The sequence below is a fragment of the Pteronotus mesoamericanus genome, unplaced genomic scaffold (assembly GCF_021234165.1).
Source record: "Pteronotus mesoamericanus isolate MK-2021 breed Mesoamerican mustached bat unplaced genomic scaffold, CSHL_Meso_final contig_41, whole genome shotgun sequence".
NCBI lineage: Eukaryota > Metazoa > Chordata > Mammalia > Chiroptera > Mormoopidae > Pteronotus > Pteronotus mesoamericanus.
Window position 1 is genome coordinate 10,140,458 of NW_026555152.1, and position 18,426 is coordinate 10,158,883.

Here is an 18,426-nt window from a genome sequence, read left to right on the forward strand (position 1 = left end):
CTACCAGCAAAACATGAGAGACTCTTTGCTCCGTATCTTCAACAGCACTTGGTGTGTCAGGCTTCTTTTTGCTTTTGCCAGTCTAACAGGTGTGAAGTGGAATCTCATGGTGGTTTTAATCTGTATTTTCTTACTAACTAACGATATTGAACAACTTTTTCTGTGTGTGTTTGCCATTCATATAACATCTTTGGTAAAGTGTCAGTCCACATCTTTTGCCTGTGTTTTCTTTTGATTGTTTTATTTTTGAGAGTTCTTTAATATTTTGCATGCAAGTCAGATATATGAAAAAAATTGTTTTACAAATTTTTGAGAAAACTCATTTAGGGAGAAAAGCACCAAAAGAAGGTGAAGGGTGTGAGGGACTCTGAGAGCAAGGTGAAGAGTTTGGTGTCCTGAGCCTTGGCCTTTCTACAAGGTGAAGTGAGGCTGGCGCGAGGCGGGGGCTGGACGGGGTAACACCTCGAGAATGACCTGTGGAGAAGATAGGAAGGAGCAGGGCCTTCCGCGATGTCTCTTCCTGGCTCAGCACCTGCCATAGAGCACACTTAACCATAGGAGGCACCGGCGGCAGTTTGGTTTGCTGGCCACCTCCCTGACTGGCCGGCTGCGCCTGCTCTATTCCACATGGCTGGCTGGGTCAGGCTGGGCTGGTCCTATCCAGGACAGCAAATGCTTGTGCCCAGCCTGGGTATCAACTACTTCCATGGCCTTGTTTCCAAATCGGGTGACCATGCATTCTGGAATGGGAGGTGGGGCAATTGTCAGGCTTGCAAGGGGTAAGCCACGGGGTAGGAGTGTGACTGGTGCAAGAGAGAACCAGTAGGGTGTATTTTCTGGGTCAGGGTGGGTCGTTTGTGATGGTGACTTCAGCCAAGGGTCTAAAGGCTTTGGGCCATTGGAATTTCTAGGACATCTCAATCCTCATTTCTGTCTTAGCCTAGGCAAGATGGCTCTGAGATGGAGGAACATTTCTATGAAAAATGACCAAGGGTGGCATGGATACTGCCGCCTGCCACTCGTTCGTGCTCAGTCCAGCCTGCCCCACTGCTGTGTCCTCGGAGCTGTGGCAGGCCTTTGCCAGAGGTGACAGACCTAGAGGTGGACAGTGGGGCAGAGCTGAAAGATGAAGTCCTGCTCTCCTGGAGCTGCTCGTGCTGGCTGCCCTTCTGCTCCCCAGGCTCCCTAGTGCTCTGGGCACCGGAGGGCTGCTCCCCAGCGCCGAGAGCCTCCCGCCTTGAGTGCCTTGTGTTGCATGGGCGCCAAGCATGGGTGCCCCCGCTGGTCCTGGCATGGTCTTGTCTCTCTTTGGGCGAGCAGCTGATTGGGCACATGCATCCCAGGGCTGGGAGAACAAACATTTGGTAATAAGCAGCTCACTGTGCGTGTTCCGTCATTTCCCTGTGGAATCGCGATTTGACAGGATTCAATGGCAAGTCCTGTTAGGCAGAGACTTAGTTATCTATTTTGAGATCTGAATTTTCAGAGAACAAGCCTACCTAAAGTGAAGTACTTTTATAAATATTGCTTTATTTTAGAATCCTGAAGAAAGACCCTGGGGAGAAAAAAATGCAAGACTTACTCTCCCCACTTTTTTTTGTTGTTGTTGTAATTAATAGCCTTTATATGTTTGAGCAGTTTTGGGTTTACAGAAAAACTAAGCAGAAAGTACAGAGAGTTCCTTCCCTTCGCCCCCACTTTCTTCTTTTATTAACATCTTACACTGCAGTCCATAGTTTACCTCAGGGTTCACTCTTCGTGTGGCTCATTCTGTGGGTGTTGACAAAGGCAGAATGGCATGTATCCACCATTACGGTATCACACAGATAGTTTCCCTGCCCTCAGATCCCTTGTGCTCCACGAGTTCATTGTTCCTTTTCCTCAATTCCCTGGCGACTATCCACCTTTTTCCTGTCTCCACACTTCGATTTTTTCAGAATGTCATATGGTTTCCGTCATCCAGTATGCACCCTTTTCAGACTGGTTTTCTCTTAGCCGTATGCCTTTAAGGTTCTTCCGGGTCCTTTCATGGCTTGATAGCTCATTTCTTACTGTCACTGAATGATATTCTACTTTCCCCACCATTTCTCTTTGTAAGTGGAAATACTGAGACCTGGAGAAGGGAAGTTAGGAGCTCCTGAGGCACCGTGAATTTGCGGCAAGGCTGAGCTTGGAGCCTAAGTTGCCTTCCTTCCCAGAGCCTGAGCTGGGACCTAAAGCCTGTTTCATCACAGCGTCCTCGGCCCTTCAATGACTCCAGGGCAGGCCACAGGGTGGGGTCGGAGTGGAGGTCCCCAGACACCCACTTGCTGTGACCCACTTCCTGGATGTGTTAGGGCTGGGCCCACAGACACCCACATCCCTAGCTGCTTAGAAGGGGTGGCTGGGGGCAGTGTCCCAGGTCCCAGCCTTTGGAGAGCTGAGGAGAGAGGATGCGGGCCCCTGAGGGTGTGGGGCTGGGGAATGACGGAGACTCTGCTTCCCCGAGGGCTCAGGGCCTGTATCCCTTCAGGAATCTTATCTCCCTCCTTTTCATCACCCATGGCCCCTCCCTGTTGAGATACCTTGCACTGGCCTGCTTCCCCCTCCACCTATTTACTTATCTTTCCTCCTGTTGCCCCTCATTCCTTCTGCTCCTCTCCTCTCTACTACTTCCCAGATAGCATCGCCTCTCTCTCTGGTTCTTGCCCCTGCCACCATCCCTCCAAAAACTACAAATGTTCGAGGAGCCCTTCCGAGAGCCAGCCTCTGTGCCCGTGCCTTTGGACATGATTGAACTTAATCCTCAAGACAGCCCCATGAGGACATAACATTACCACCTCTGGAATATATTGCGGAGGACACAGGCTCAGAGAGTGAGTGGCTTGCCCAGGGATACTGGACGCCAGGCCAGCATGAGCAGCATGAGGCTCAGCCAGGATCCGAGCCCGGGCCCGACCCCAGGTACCCGGGCCCGACCCTCGGCCCCACAGCCCCACCCCTGTACAGGCCAGGCCCGCCGGAGTCTGCTCTCTGAGACTGTGGTTCCAACACATCTTACACTGGGAGGGTTGTGGGGTCGTCTTCCTGCCTCTTTTCTGTCACCTCCTTCACATTCCTGTCCTGTCAAGAAGTAAGATGTGATAAACGTCTTCACAGCAAGAGGTTAGTGAGGGGTGGTGGGCGGTGTATTCCAGGTTCTTCACCTTTGTTTTCTCATGTAACCCTTCATCTCTTTCTGTGGCACGTCTTTTCTTCCCTTTTTGAGCGAGGAGGAAACAGAAGCGCTACAGAGGTTGAATAAGTTGCTGGGAAGAGGCACATTTTAACTCAGGCCCAGCTCATCTGAACCTTCTTTTCCGAAGAACAGGCTCCTGCCAAGCTTCCCGCAGAGCCCTCTGCCTGTTAGGAGAGGAGGAGGCACTCCTTGGGGTGGAGGGAGGGTACTCTGGTGGCGGCAGTTCAGGCATGGTGACACTTAGGCTGGTGTGGTTTTAGGACTTTTTGAGAATGGCCCTTGTATGGCCTCCAGCAGGCCCTGGTCAGCCTTCTGAAGTCACACTGGGGTCAGTTTTTTCCAGCTGAGTATGTGGCCCGGCCCAGCCCAGCCCATTTCTCTGCTGCGCTGTTTTCTTCTCCTCCACTCCCTCTCCTTCCTCCGTCCCTTGGGACTCGCCTGCCTCTGGCCTGGGAACTCTCCTGTCTTGTCTCTTTTTGCTTGTAGCTATAAATTGGCCATTTTCCTTTGTCTCATGTATTTTCAGCCCAGAGGCCCTCAAGTGCACCCTTCTCCCCTTCCCTGCTCATGTCTTTTCCTTTCTATCTCTTGGTGTATATTTAAAATTTTGTGGTGAAATATATATAATGTAAAATTTACCATTTTAACCATTTTTTAAAAAGATTTTATTCATATATTTTTAGAGCGAGAGGAAGGGAATGAGAAGGAGAGGGAGAGAAGCATCAGTGTGTGGTTGCCTCTTAAACTCCCCCAACGGGCGACCTGGCCGACACCCCAGGCATGTGCCCTGACTGGGAATCAAACTGGTGACCTTTGGTTTGTAGGCTGGCACTCAGTCCACTGAGCCACACCAGCCAAGGCCCATTTTAACCATTTTTAAGTGTACAGTTCAGCTTCATTAAGTACATTGACAGAGTAGTGCCACCATTACCATTCGACTTCAGAACTTTTCATCATCCCAAATAGAATTCTTCACTCATTAAACAGTAACTCCCCATTCTGTCTTCCTCCAGCCCTTGGTAACCTCTATTTTTACTTTCTGTCTCTATGAATTTGCCTGCTTTAGGTACTTCATATGGGTGGAATCATACAATATTTGTTCTTTTGTGTCTGGCTTATTTCACATAGCATAATGTTTTCAAGGTTCATTCGTGTTGTAGCATGTGTCCAAATTTCCTTCATCTTTTAGGGTGAATAACAGTCCGTTGTATGGATGTACCACGTTTTGTTACCCATTCCTTTGTTGATGGTATTTGGGTTGCTTCCACCTTTTGGCAATCTTGGTGCCTTTTAACATGCCTCTCTGTTCAAAGACCTTTTATTTAATATACATTTTGGTTCATCAGCATAGAACCCACAATGAGCAGCAGTATGACTCAGGCCTGGACAAAGCTTGTCCAGCACATGTATTTCTCTATGAGGCACACACAGCCTTGTTGCACTTGGGACAGTAGACAGTACTTCAACACTACGCTTGGGAGCCATTTAAAATAACAAAATTGCCAACAAAAAGCACAAAAATGCAAAAGCCATGGCAATAAATAGTCTGTGAAAAGGACACTTGTTTACTGTATGGCAGCTGAGACCAGAAGGCAGAGTGCAGCCTTGTTCGAACTCAGCTGAACTCGACTCACATTTCTGGCTTGTTCAGCACATGTACATGTCTGTAGATGACCAGGAAAGCAGGCAAGTATTGATTTGGGGGTTACAGGTTTTAGTATTTAGGTGAATTTGCATATCTGGACTCTGAACTTTTTGTGAATAATAAGGATCGACTGTATTCACATCCTCACACGAGATCCTGGATCCCTGCTGCCGACTAGAATAAAGGATGTTGAGGGCAGGCCATGTCCTATGTGACTTGCTCTCCAATGCCCAGTGTCTAGTAGGTGCTCAATATGCGACTTTGAATGAATGAATGAAAAACTCAGAGAGTTAATGCGCTGATGGTCAGGTGTTAGGCAGGAAAATAAGCCAGGGAGGAATTTTTTGGCCGAGGAACCTGCGTAACCACGTGTCAGTCACCTGCTCCTCTCCTTCCTAGGAACCAGCTCTCCTCTTCGAGAGACACGCAGATGCTGGTCATGGTAGTCGTAATTGCGTAGCAGGGAAGTGCGGGGCTAAAGGTTAGTGCTAGTCCCTGGTTCAGCTAGTGTGGGGCCTTTGGGCAGGGCACTTCACCTCTCAATTGGAGGCCAGCCTTCTCTGGAGTTTTTCCTCACTCACACCAACCTCGGGAACCCCACACCTCCTACCTGGGACCTTCAGCCGAGGCTGCAGGGGCAGTGGGGTCTGTGCTGAGAAATGCACCTGGAAGACTTTGTAATCCACAGAGAGAAATGCCCCTAGCTTACCTTCGCTTCTCAGTCAGGGTCTGGTCCCCCTCCCTATTACTTCACATCTAACCTAAATCCCTTAGGCCACAGACTCAGACCACTCCTCTCCTTTTGTCCACAGAGCTGTTGGTAAGGAGGTCAGAGCAGCGTTGTTGCGATGGGTGAGAGGCCGTCTGCTGTGGGAAGGAGCTGAGGGTATCCACTGGGAGCTTTAGGTCTTGGCACAGCCCTTCACCCCAGGAGCCCTAGCCTTGCGATCTGAAACGGGGTAGTACTGGCCACCTCCAGGGGATGTTGGGAGGATTAGAGGAGATGTTAGCCCAAGGCCAGACACAGAGTGGCCATTCAGAAATGGTACCTACCAGCCTTAATGTTAATACTGGGTAAGTGATCTCTGTTAAGCAGAGTGTCTGTGTTCCTCAGTGTCCTAGGTACCTCCTCCACAGGTGGGCCTCCCTCCATGATTGCCGGGCCGCCACTCTGTCCTTTAGGGTCAGCTGCCCAGTGCAGGGGATCTATGCATGGGGGCGGGGGCAGCACTGTGTTGAGGAGGTGGTTTCCCGCTGCAGCCGGCTCTGCCTGGAGGACAGATCCTCCTCCCTGGCCCCGGGCCCCTGTCCTCCTTCCCTTTCCAGCCTCCAGAGTTACAGCAAAGCAACCAATCTCCTAGGCACCTTGGGACATGCAGATTTTCCCTGCTCCTCAGACATCCCTGGCTGTACTTGGTAGGAAAATGACTTGGAATGGAAGACAGAAGCCACCTGAGGAGGCCTAATGAGTGGTTGAGGCAGCAAGTGTTCCGGTCCTGAAGCCTTAATGGGCTGGGCCAGGGAACCCTTCAGGGCAGACAGGCAGGCCTGGGCAGAGCCCTGTGCCTGGTGCCTGCTTCCCCTGAAGCCTCTCACACTTCCCACACTTCCTAGCATTTTAGTGCTTGCCTGTCTGTTCGGGCCTCCCACCCTCCTGCTAAAATCTAAGCCCCTGAGGGCCTGAACCCATTTCTTCAGAGTTTTATCTTGGAATAGGTACCCAAAAACTTTTTGTTATTTTGCAAAAACTTAGATCTATTTAGGTATAATTGACATAAAATTATAAGATGTATGACGTGTACATCTGGTGATTTGACATATGCATACATTATGAAAGGAATTATCCCCATCTAGTTATACATCCATCACCTCACATATTTATAATTTTCTTGTCTTTGGTGAGGACATTTAAGTTCTACTCTCTTGGCAGAGACATAATACAGTGTTATCAGCTGTAGTACCATGTTTTACATTAGGTCCTCAGAACTTACTTACCTTGTAGCTGAAAGTCTGTGCCTTTTCACCAGCATCTCTCTATTTCCCCACCCTCAGTAGATGTTTATGGATGGACTGGTGTCAGGAAGTAATAAGTACAGCGGCTCACTGTAAGCAGGAATGCAATGCAACTGAACTCGGGGTGTAGGAGGTGGTGAGGAGACCAAGGGGGCTGGGGGAAGACTGGGAATGAGTCTGGAAGAAGGCTGGGGTCTACTGTTCCTGATATCCTCTCTCGTTCTTATTTAAGAAATGAGGTCAGGGCTGTGAAGGTTCAGGGATTCCCCCCACTTCACCCCAAATCAAGGTGTTTGCACTTCTGCTTCAGTATGTGCAACACCTTTTGGCCCAATCTCCAGGGTCTAGTCTGGTGGGAATTGCCAGGATAGTGATGGGAGGAACGGTTTTTATCTCTGCTCTGAAATTTATTGGATGGGGAAGATCCACATTCCATTTGGCGCAGATGTTCCATAGTCACAGCTATGCTAGATTGGACAAGGCACCTGGGATTCAGACACATGACTCTGGGCCGTGATAAGCAAGCTTTGCAGGTAAGTCCACCAACCTGAAGAAGGATTCCTGGTCTAGGGTTGAGACACAGGGTACACCTGCTCCCACCCTGAATTACTTCAGCCACTGCACCTGCCTTCTACATCTTTATACCTCTGGGACAAATGTATCTCGAAGATTAGGGTGGGCCTCCTGGAAGGAAACTCCCAAGTTTCCTTTTTCCTTTCAGCTTCTCAGTTATAGGAGCCATTGGGGTGAAGGAGGTGGTTCTTTCAAAGGGCCTCCGGAGAGAAGCAGCAGACTGAGAGCTGAGGTATCAGGGGGCAGGATGTCAAAAGCCCACAGATCATGAGGATCTTGATATGGCTGGAACCTTTAGCCTAGATCCCAGAGCTCTTGGAATCAGAGTAGGGAAAAGAGGGGCAGAGAGAACCATTTTTATCTTCATAGTAGGGAGGGAGGGTCAGGACCTCTCCTGATTGTCTCTTTCTAATTTTCTGTATGCCACCAGGTCAGAACAAATTTTCTGAGTTTCAGTCTCCGTCAGTTCCAATTTGGGGTCAGGGAGCACAGGGAGGAGGTTATATTATATCTGTTGACTCCCAAAGAGTTGAGACATTGTAATAAAAGGAAATTAGTAGACTTCTCCCTGTCTGAGGAATGGGGATCAGTAGAGCAATCAATTCCTTAAGGATGACATCTACTACCTAAATTCCCAACACTGAGGCAGAAGTGGTGGGGAATGCTAATGTATGAGAACTAATCGTGTTCTCAAGGACCTCACGGTCCACCTGGGAAACAGGTGAGCAAGGTGCATTCGCTTTCACAGGACCAGAAGTTGTCCTGTGTTGAGTTGCGTGTAGGAGGCCCTAAGAAGCTAGTGGGAGTTGGGTGAGACTTAAGAGATCACTGATGGCTGTGGAAGGCTCCTGAAGGAGATAGGCTTTTGAGAGCCAGAGGTGGGTGTCTTAAAGACACAGCTCTGGACCCGGCAGGGTACAAGACTTCAGGATCTGAGGTCTGGTTTTGCCAGGTTCTTGGGGCAACTTATTTCCCATCCTTAAGCCTCATTTTCTCCCTTTATAACATGGGGACCGTGATTCCCTTCCTGTCCTGAAAGGGGTTTTGAGGAATTTACTGTTCTCATTATTAGATCAGAATAAAAGCCTCTAAGTTCGTGAATCTTCTGAAAATTCCTGACTATCCAGCATCTGTGGCCTCCAGGATAAAGCCTGGAGTTTGAATTGGATGGGCTTTTGGGTGGGGTAGGGGCAGAGCAGAAGGCCTCTAGGCCAGGCCCTGGCAGCCAAGTCAGGGATTATTTTTATTCCTCTGGTCATGGCACATGGCCCTGGGCTTAACGATGCCATCTGTTCTACCCCCCACCCCCGCCCCGCCCCACCCCAGCTCTCATTCTGGCAGGCCCTGAGGGTCGCTGTGGAGCACGTGGCAAAGGAGGAGAGGAGTGGGGATCCTTTTCTGGACTGGTATTGGCTTACCCCCCTTTCTCCTAGCTGAGGGGCAGAGGCTGTGTGGGAGATTTGCCTAGTTAGGGAACTAGCTGCCAGGCCAGGCATTGGGCAGTGAGGGTGGGAGAGGCTAGGCCGGGAGATGGGAGCAGGCCACACAGGGCTGGGAGCTACTCCATTTCAGTAATGAATCCTGTGGCTCAGGGCCTTGGGTGACCTGCTGCCCTGCTTTTGCTGGGACAGACCCAGTCTTCGGGACATGAAGTTCAGGTCCTCAGAAAACCTGCCTCATGGGGCAGTGTCTGACATAAGTCTGGTTCTCCCTACGTCTGGTGTTCTGCTGGGCTGCCCTGGGCCCAACTTCTGCAGGGACCCAGGGTGCTCATTTCAACTTGCCAGTCTAGCACAGCTTGGGTGAAGGACAGGCCTGGAGACCTCGGCCTCTTGGGGAGGCTCATGCAGGATCTCTTCTAACTTTCTGGCCCCCACTGCGTCCTCCCCCTGGTCTGGACTGTCCATCTGTGTTTAGTGTCAGGTTCCAGAAGAAAATCTAGGCTAAAGCCAGGACCTACAAAGACTTGGATATTAATAGTAATTAATTAATGTCAATTAATAGTAAGTATTAGGGCTTAAAGTATATGTACCAATCAGGCCCATTTAGGGCTTTAAGTCTTCCAGTTGAGGCATTTATTTATAGCTTAGTAATAATGATTGTGAGGGTGGTGATGGTGACAATAAGTAGCTCTAATTGAGCACTGACTCTTATCAGGCTTCATACTAGTTACCATACCATCTTATTGACCATGATATGGGACAGCTCTCCATGGCAGGCCATTTCTTCAGCCTCCTCTGAGCAAAGCCACAGATGAAAGTTTGCAGGGTATGTGAAGCAGCTGGTAGGCGAGCTCTGAGGACATGGAGGGTCTGGGCAAGGAGTGTGAGCCACAGACACTGCTTAGGACAGAAGGGACCTTCTTTCCCAGTGGGAGCAACCCCTTGTCTCAGTTTTACAGATGAGCAAACTGAGGCCCAGAGGAAAGGAGGGATTGACCATGGTCACACAGTTGCTTGTAGAACTGCAATCAGAAGAACCAGTCTCTTGATTCCCAGACATCACGCAATCATTTTTACAAGCCTCCCAAATAAATCCCGTGGGGATTTACAGCAGCTCGGGCTCTCCCTCTAATATGAAGAAGTCCAGACATTTATGGAGATTTTCTTTTGTTTCCTGACACCAAACACAGAACAAACAGTGCATCTTCTGAAAAGAGAAATCAGTATTTCACAAAGAACACTCAACACATATCTATTCATTTGCTCCTTCTTTGGTTCTCCAAAGAAGTCCAATGTGCTTGGACTTACTAGAAAAAGACAACCATCCCTGTCCTCGTGGTGTCTGAAGTGTGGTGAAAGAGACGGATCTTTCCAGGATGCGAGAAGCACGGAGCTCTGCTGGAGCACGTAAGAGGGCGCCTGATCCAGGGCTGAGGTCTGGGTCATCCTCCCAGAGGAAGTGATGTTTTGGCTGGGCCTGAATTGAGTGAAAGAGGGGGGATGGAGAGGAAAGTTACAGGCAGCGCTTCCAGGTGTGGAGAAAGAGCTTAGCATGTTGAGGGTATCATTTGGATAAAAATTGAGTTTGGGGGTTGGGGGTGGGTGCAAGGAACAGTATCAAGAGGACAGTGGCAATGGATGGAGGTATGGCAGGAGAGCAGGCATGAACTGGGGAAGTGCTTCTAAAGTCCCATTATGGAGTATGTCATTTTATCTAACATCATGGAGAAGCTATTGAAAGATTTTAAGTAGTAGAGGAATCACATAATCGGCTTTGTATTGCAGAAAAATCATTCCATCTGCAGTGAAGAGATTATGGGATCTGGGTGGGGTTGGCATGCTCATCCTGGTGAGCATAGGTAGGAGCTTTGGATTAAGGCTCTGAGAGAGAAAGAGAAGTGGGTTACAGAAGACATTTAGGAGACAGTGAGACAGGTTGTGGTCATTGTTTGTGGGAGATATGAGGAAAAAGTCAAAGTACATTCCTGGGTTCCTGGCCTCTGGATATGGTGGTGTCATTTCCTGAGAGTGACAGAGGAAGAGGAAGAGGACTCAATGGCAAACTGCAAATTAGATTTTGGACATGCTGAGTTTGAGGGGCTTTGGAGATGTCTGATTAGAGCTGCCTGGTAGACATTTTCTATATAGGCCTAAACTCAAGAAAGACGTAACAGATTTGGGGATCAAAAACATAAAGTGGAAGCCATGGGATTCCCCATGGAGTGTGTATAGGGTTTAAAACAATGAGGTCAGGTCAGAACCCTGCTAAAAACATTTATGGACTGAGTCTGGCAAAATGTGAAGCCAAGGAGAAGAAAGGAAGAGTGAAGACAATGAGTTAGACCAGGGGTTCCCAACCCCTGGGCCACGGGCCAGTAGCCATCAGTGGCCTATTAGGAACTGGACCACCACAACAGGAGGTGAGCGACGAGCCAGCGAAGCTTTATCTGTATTAACAGCTGCTCTCCATCGCTCATATTACTGCCTGAGGTTCGCCTCTTGTCAGATCAGTGGCAGCATTAGATTCTCATAGGAGCAGGAACCCCACTGTGAACTGTGAACGGCACATGGGAGTGATCTGGGTTGCACACTCCTTATGAGAATCTAGCACCTGATGATCTGAGGTGGAGCTGAGGCGGTGATGCCAGCGCCGGGAGCAGCTGCAAGTACAGGTTATCATTAGCAGAGAGGTGTGACTGCACAGAGGCCATAATAAATCAGTTACTTGCAGACTCATCAAAACCCTATCAGTGAGTGGCAAGTGACAATTAAGCTGCATCTGGTAGCTGGCTATAAAGCCATCCCCCTGCCCCAATCTGTGGAAAAATTGTTTCCCAGGGAAACAGTCCCTGTTAATGAAGAGGGTGGGGACCACTGAGCTAGACAGCTAGAGAGTGGGTCTTACGTAGATTGTGAGAATCAGCTTAGTTTTGCAAAAATCTTGTGGGACTTCATGAAAAGCTTAATTGGGTTTATGCTTTATTTGTAGAGATTCAACATCTTTATATTTTCCCAATTATGAACATACCATTTCCTCTTCATTCATTTAGGTATTTTGTCTTTCAAAACAGTTACAGTTTTCTCTGTAAAGGTCTCATCTGTTGTTATGTTTCTCACTAGATAAATTATGGGTTTGGTTTCTGAATGGGATAGTTTTAAAAATTATATTGTCTAATACCTTATTTCAAGTATAAAAGAATGTAATTGGGTTTGATACTGATCTTGCTGAATTCTCTTAAAAGTTTTTATAATTCGATTGTCTGTCTTTTTTGGCCACTGCAGAGGTGCGCTGCCAGCAGGCTGAGGAAGGTGAGGAGGAGGAAGCCCCAGCTGCATCTCACTTGGCTGCCCGCACCCTCCCCCTGGGCTGTCCTTTTGGGGTTTTATGGAGGCTTTATCACCTAGGCATGATTGGTTAAATCCTTGGCCATAGATTGGGCTTAGGTCATTGATTCCACCTTCAGCTCCTCTCTCCTTCCCAGTGGATTGGGGGGGGGGGGGGGGTAAAAGGGGGGACTGAAAATTCCAACCTCTAAGCACGTGGTTGATTCTCCTGACCACCCTCCCCCATCCTTAGTTACTTTCCAAAAGTTGCCTAACCCTGTCCCTCTCATCACTTAAGAAGTTCCAAGTATTAAAGGAGCTCCGTGCTAGAAACCCTGATGAAGGCCAAATATATAGTTGTATTATAAATTACAGTATCACAGTAAGTTTAGTGAAGATACCTTTTGGTGGATTAAAGAAGTTCCTTTTGTTTCTCATAGTTTGCTAAGAGTTTTTTATTGTGAATAGGTCTTGAATTTTATCAGATTTTACTAAATGGCATCTTCTGAACTTATGATTCAGAAACATGGTTTTTCTGCGTGTGCGGGTGGATGTATTACGTGCCACACTTAGTTGTTATCATTGTCGTTAATATTTGTATATAGTTAATGTTGTTTAGATTCACTCTTATTTTTGCCAGTTACTTTGCTCACCACTCTTCCGTGTGTGGAATGCCTTCTTTTTCATATTAGTACCATGTTGTCTTTTAAAATACTTCCTTTACTGTTTTTTTTTTTTTCAGTGAGTGTTAGTATTAAATTCTCTCCATCTTTATCTGAAAATACTTTTATTTAATATTCACATTCGAACAATATTTTGGTTGGGTTTTAAATTCTAGGTTGACATATAATGTCACTCATACGTGGGAGATAAAACAGAAAGCAACAGATGAATAATCAAAACAAAACAAAAGAACTATTGACACAGACAACAGTATGGTGGTTACCAGAGGGAAGGGGGCGGAGGGAGGTTAAAGAGGGTAAAGGAGGTCGAATATCTGGTGACAGAAGGAAACTGAACTTTGGGTGGTGAGCACACAATCCACTGCACAGACAATGGGTTATAGAATTGTACACTTGAAACATATCATTTTATTAACAATGTCACCCCAATAAATTTAATAAAAGGAAAAAAGTCTAGGTTGACGGTTAATTTTTTTTCCTCAACAATTTGGAGATGTTATTTTGGGTCTTCTCCTGTAACTGTTGAGAAATAATATGAGCATGGTCAATGTACACGATCAATATAATAGTTATTTCTTTGTAAGTAATTAGTTCTTTTTCACTCTGGATGCTTTTAAGATCTCTTTGTTTTTGTTTCCCAAAGTATATCTGTAATATGTGCTTATTTTATTTAAATTTATTCTAGTTAAGATGCAGTATGGTTCCTGAATTGGAGGATTCATGTATTTCATTAATTCTGGAAAATTTCCTGCCATTATTATTTAAAATGTTGTTCTTCATTTTCTATATTCTCTCTTTCTGGAATGCTAATTGGAGGAGTATTGAACTGTATTTTTTTGTTCTCTTTGCTTTTTAATCATCATTTAAAAAAATACATCTCTGAGTAACGTACTCACACCTGTCTTCCAGGTTAATTCTTTTTCCAGCAGTATCTGATTTGCTGTTAGTCTAAATCATTGAGTTTTTAATATCAGTAACCAAAATAGTTACTTTTAAGTGTTTTATTTTGTTCTTTTTCCAGTCTTTGTATTTTTGATAATATTTAAATCTTTCTCATGTTTCCCATTCAAGTCAATAATTATTTATATAAATAATTTATAATATACATAACAGTTTATATAATAGTTTTTAATCTGATAAATTATCCGTAGCTCTTGGGGTTATAATCCTATTGAATCTTGAACATGGTAGATTGTTTCTTTTTATATGTAGTAATTTTGGATTTTGAGACCCTCTTTAGCAAAGCATTACTTTTGGGAATTCTGTGCAGTCTGGCTTAAAATAGTCTTTTCAGAGATTTTTTTCAGCCTAGGACCACTGTTCATCTTGCAAATTGGCTGGGAGTTCCTGAGTTATACAAAAATTCAAATCTCAAATCCACTTAAGGGCAAGCCCTTTGTTACAAATTCTTAGGAAAGACAATTCTTTTTTTTGTACCTAGAGCTTAAGCCAAGACAGACAATCTTCCCTGTTGTATTTTGTCAGGATTCTACCTTTTCTCAGGGGATTGAGGTATAGTTCCCAGTTCCAACCTGCCTATATCTCATGTCTGAGTAGCCACTGAAACCCAGTGGCTTTATTACTGAGATTAGCTTCACGCCCTGCCTCCCAGAGCTACTGTAGTAACAGCTTATTTGCTTATTACTATAGCTTAGAGTTCTTTCATTTTGGCCTCTAGGGGTTTACTTTCTTCTGAAGTTAGTTGTGCATTTAGAAGTGTATTTGTTTTATTTGTCCTGTCTAAATTCCAACTCTTCTAAGAAGTTTGTTTGGAAGGTACAGAAAAATGGTTAAACATTCACAGTAGAATAAAGAATTTCTGGTGGACAGTAAACTAGGTTTTCCCAGGTCAAGTGACCCCCTAAGATGCACTTTGAGGAAAAGCTATTTTAACAGCCACAGAGAGAAGGCCAAGATTGATGATCCGAAAAGGCCTGGGACACCGGGGGGCAGATATCAAGACCCAGCTGCTCTTTAGACTTGCTGTATGGCTATGGGCAAGTCCTTAGGCCTTTCGGGGCCTTAGAGTCCTCATTTGCAAGCTGAGGGGATTGGGCTAGGTTCCCCCTGGGCTTTCTGCTTTAGATTTCAATGGTTTAATCTCTTTCTGGCTGCACGCCTGTGCCAGCAGTCTGACTCAGCTCCTTGGATCCTCCACTCTCTCCCAGGATGCCCCCCAACACACACACCCAGCTCTTCCCTTGCCTTCACTGCACAGTGACCACTCTGACCCTCATACCCACCTCTCTGTGGAGAACTGTGTTCCTCTATCATGGCTGGGTCATAGGTGAGGGGCTTCAGGCGTGCGGAATGCTCTGGGAAGGTCTTACCTCAGACCCTCTGAGATGGAGGTGGGTTGGACTCAGGTGTTTAGACTCCTGCTCCTGGGTTTGGGCTGCTGGGCTACACTGTTCCTTATGGCTAATGGGGGAGAAGGAAGGGGCTGATGTGTGCGATGGGGGGAGATCCTCCTTGGCAGAGGCGCCCAGTGGCAGGGGGCTCGAGGAAGTCAATGCTATCCACCTGGTACTCATCTAAAAACTGCCTTAAAGTTAGTAGTATGTCCTGCTCTTTCCCAAACTCCTGAGAACTGTGTCCAGAAATTCACCTCTTAGACAGCTGGTGCCAGGAGGTCACGGGATTTGTCTCGTGCTGGTGGCAAAGACAAGGTTGTGTTGTCAGCTTCTCGAGGCACAAGGGAGTCAACCTTGCCAGAGCCCCAATGTGTGAGAATCTACCAGGGCTAAAAGCTTCCTTTTAAAATGAGCCCAAGCTGGGGATGGAATAGAGAATGGTGAGCTGCATTTTATGTTGCATATTTTTTTAACTTAAAATTTTAATTGTGGTTAAAAAAACCTATAAATTTTATCGTCTTAACCATTTTTAAGTGTATTGCCCAGTGGCATTAACTGTATATTCACATTGTTCAGCGAATCTCCAGAGCTTTTTCATCTTGCAAAACTAAAACTCTGTACACAGTAACACCAGTTCCCCATTTCCTCCTCTCCCCTGGCAACTGCCATGCTACTTTCTGTCTCTATGGATTTGACTGCTCTAGGCACTTCATATAAGTGGAATAGTATTTGTCTTTTTGTGGCTGGCTTATTTCACTTAGCACAATGTCCTCAAGGTTCATCCATGTTCTGGCACGTGACAGAATTTTCTTCCTTTTCAAGACTGAATAATAGTCTATTATATGAATATAACACATTTTGTTCATCAGTTGATTTGTCTGTAGACACTTGGGTTGCTTCCACCTCTTGGGTATTGTGAATAATGCTGCTGTAAACATGGGTATGCAAATATCTCTTCAGGACCCTGTTTTCAATTCTTTTGGATATATACCCAGAAGTGGGATTGCTGGATCACATGATAGTTCTTTTTTTAATCTTTTGAGGACGCTCCATATTGTTTCCTACAGCAGCTCTACCACTTTATATTCGCACCAGCAACACACAGTGTTTTGCATCCTTTTTGTCCATGGTTGATTTAATTCCAAACTGTCTTTGTCTCCTACTCCCCAGCCCTATCTGGGTTCTTAGAGCTATGATCAGAGAGTTCCCGGGTCATTGTGCTCATTAGACAGGCAGGCAGCTGAGGTGTACAGAGGGGAGGTGACCAGTCTTGGGTCCTAGGCCTTCTGGTCCTCCTCGACCTTTCACATCACTCTTTGTCCCCCTGGCCGTGTCCTTCCAAGCCTGTTCACTGTGAGTGGCCGGGGCTTGGCACTCCCTAGGTACCCCCATCCCAAGGTCCACATAGTTCTTCCACCAATGCTGTGATTTCTGCCCAAACAGGTCCAACAGGCGCTCCTCCAAGCGGAGCCTTGGAGGGCACGGCCGGCACCATTACCTCCAACGAGTGGAGCTCTCCTAACTCCCCTGAGGGGAGCAACGTCTCTGGGGGCAGTCAGGCATTGGACAAGCCCATCGACAATGATGCGGAGGGGGTGTGGAGCCCGGACATTGAGCAGAGCTTCCAGGAGGCCCTGGCCATCTACCCACCCTGTGGCCGGCGCAAGATCATTCTGTCAGATGAGGGCAAGATGTACGGTAAGGACCCTGTTGGGGTGGGGTGGCAGGCCCCTGACCTCATGGTCCAACTCTGGAAATAGAACCTAGGCAAGGGGTGAGGTGCAGCCACCTTGGGGTCCCCTCCAAGCGATAGAGGGGGAATGATCTTTTGAGGCTTCAACCAGGTGGACACTGCTTTCTTCTGAGCTGGATTCCCAGGGGGTGGGAGGGCATCTGAGGAGAAGCCTTTGTGTGTGTGAGGAGCTGGGGTGTTGGGAGACCTGAGAAAGGAGTAAAACACTGGAAAAAATCCCACAAGCCGTCCCCCAGGTTTGGCTTTGCAGGGTGGTCAGGAAGGTGGCTACAAGAGTCACTCCCTCCTTCATGAACCTTCTGTGTTCCAGGTACAGAGGGCAGATCTAGGCCCCACTTACAGTGTGTTCGGTTGGGGAGGGGGGTGAGCACACACAGAACGGACTGCACGACAGACCGGAGTGTTTCCACCGGGATTCCAGCTGAGGGATTTGGAAAGGCTTGACCGTCCGAGGGGCGGAAAGTACCACATATACGGAGACGGAAACGCTTCATGTCCAGCAGCTGAGTGGGAAGGACCAAGCAGTCTGCCTGGGGCTGAGTGGACTTTTGGGTGGAAGAAAGGGTATTTGGAAAAGTAAAACGAAAACTGAACAGCTGTGGGAAGGCCTGGGTCAGGCTTCCATTCCCACTGGAGAGTCCCCCAGGATCCCCAGCTTGAAGCACTGGTCTTGGACAGGAGCCGAGAAGGTCTCCATAACTGGCAGAAGCCCCTGAGAACAGAGAGTTCCATTCTAGTCCAGGGGGTTCCATTCAGTGTCTCCCCAGCCACACTGGTGCCTCTGCCCCAGCACTGATCCTTGCCAGCTGTTTCAAGAGCACTGTGTGGGGACTGACTGTATTTGTCTCCTGTGGCTGCTGTAAGAAATGACTGCGCAGTTGAGGGGCTTGAAACAACAGAAATTTATTCTCTCACAGTCCAAAAGGCCTCAAGTCTGAAGTCAGGTCTGGACAGATCCCTTTTGAGGGCCTGAGGGAGAATCTGCTCCATGTCTCTCTCCAGGCTCTGGCGCTTGCTGGCAATCCTTGTGTTCCTTGGCTTGTAGCTGCGTCACTCCAGTCTCTGACTCGGTGTCACATGGCCGTGCTCTTTCTGTGTGTGACCCTGTGTGTCTTCTTGAATTCTGATAAGGACACTACTCACTGGACTAAAGGCCCACCGTAATGTAATATGACCTCACCACAACTAATTACATTGTAAAAACCCTATTTCCAAGTAATGTCACATTCTGCGGTTCTAGGTGGACAAGAATTTTGAGGGGTACGCTATTCAACTTAATTCAACAAACTAAATTCCCATCTGGCCCTGGCTGGTGTGACTCAGTGGACTGAGTGCAGGCCTGCAAAAGGTGGCTGGTTCGATCCCCAGTCAGGGCAGATACATGGGTCACAGGCCAGGTCCCCAGTTCGGGATGTGTGAGAG

The 18,426-nt window shown here is 47.3% G+C and overlaps 1 protein-coding gene across 2 annotated transcripts in view; it reads left to right on the forward strand.

Moving 5' to 3' along the window:
- The window catches only part of TEAD4 (TEA domain transcription factor 4), a 65,577-nt gene that overhangs the window by 9,305 nt on the left and 37,846 nt on the right, over window positions 1-18,426 (forward strand). For both annotated transcript variants that reach the window (XM_054577207.1, XM_054577206.1), the window contains exon 2: window positions 16,695-16,949. In XM_054577207.1, coding sequence (XP_054433182.1) covers window positions 16,695-16,949 — 255 coding nt within the window. The remainder of the gene's footprint in view (window positions 1-16,694; window positions 16,950-18,426) is intronic.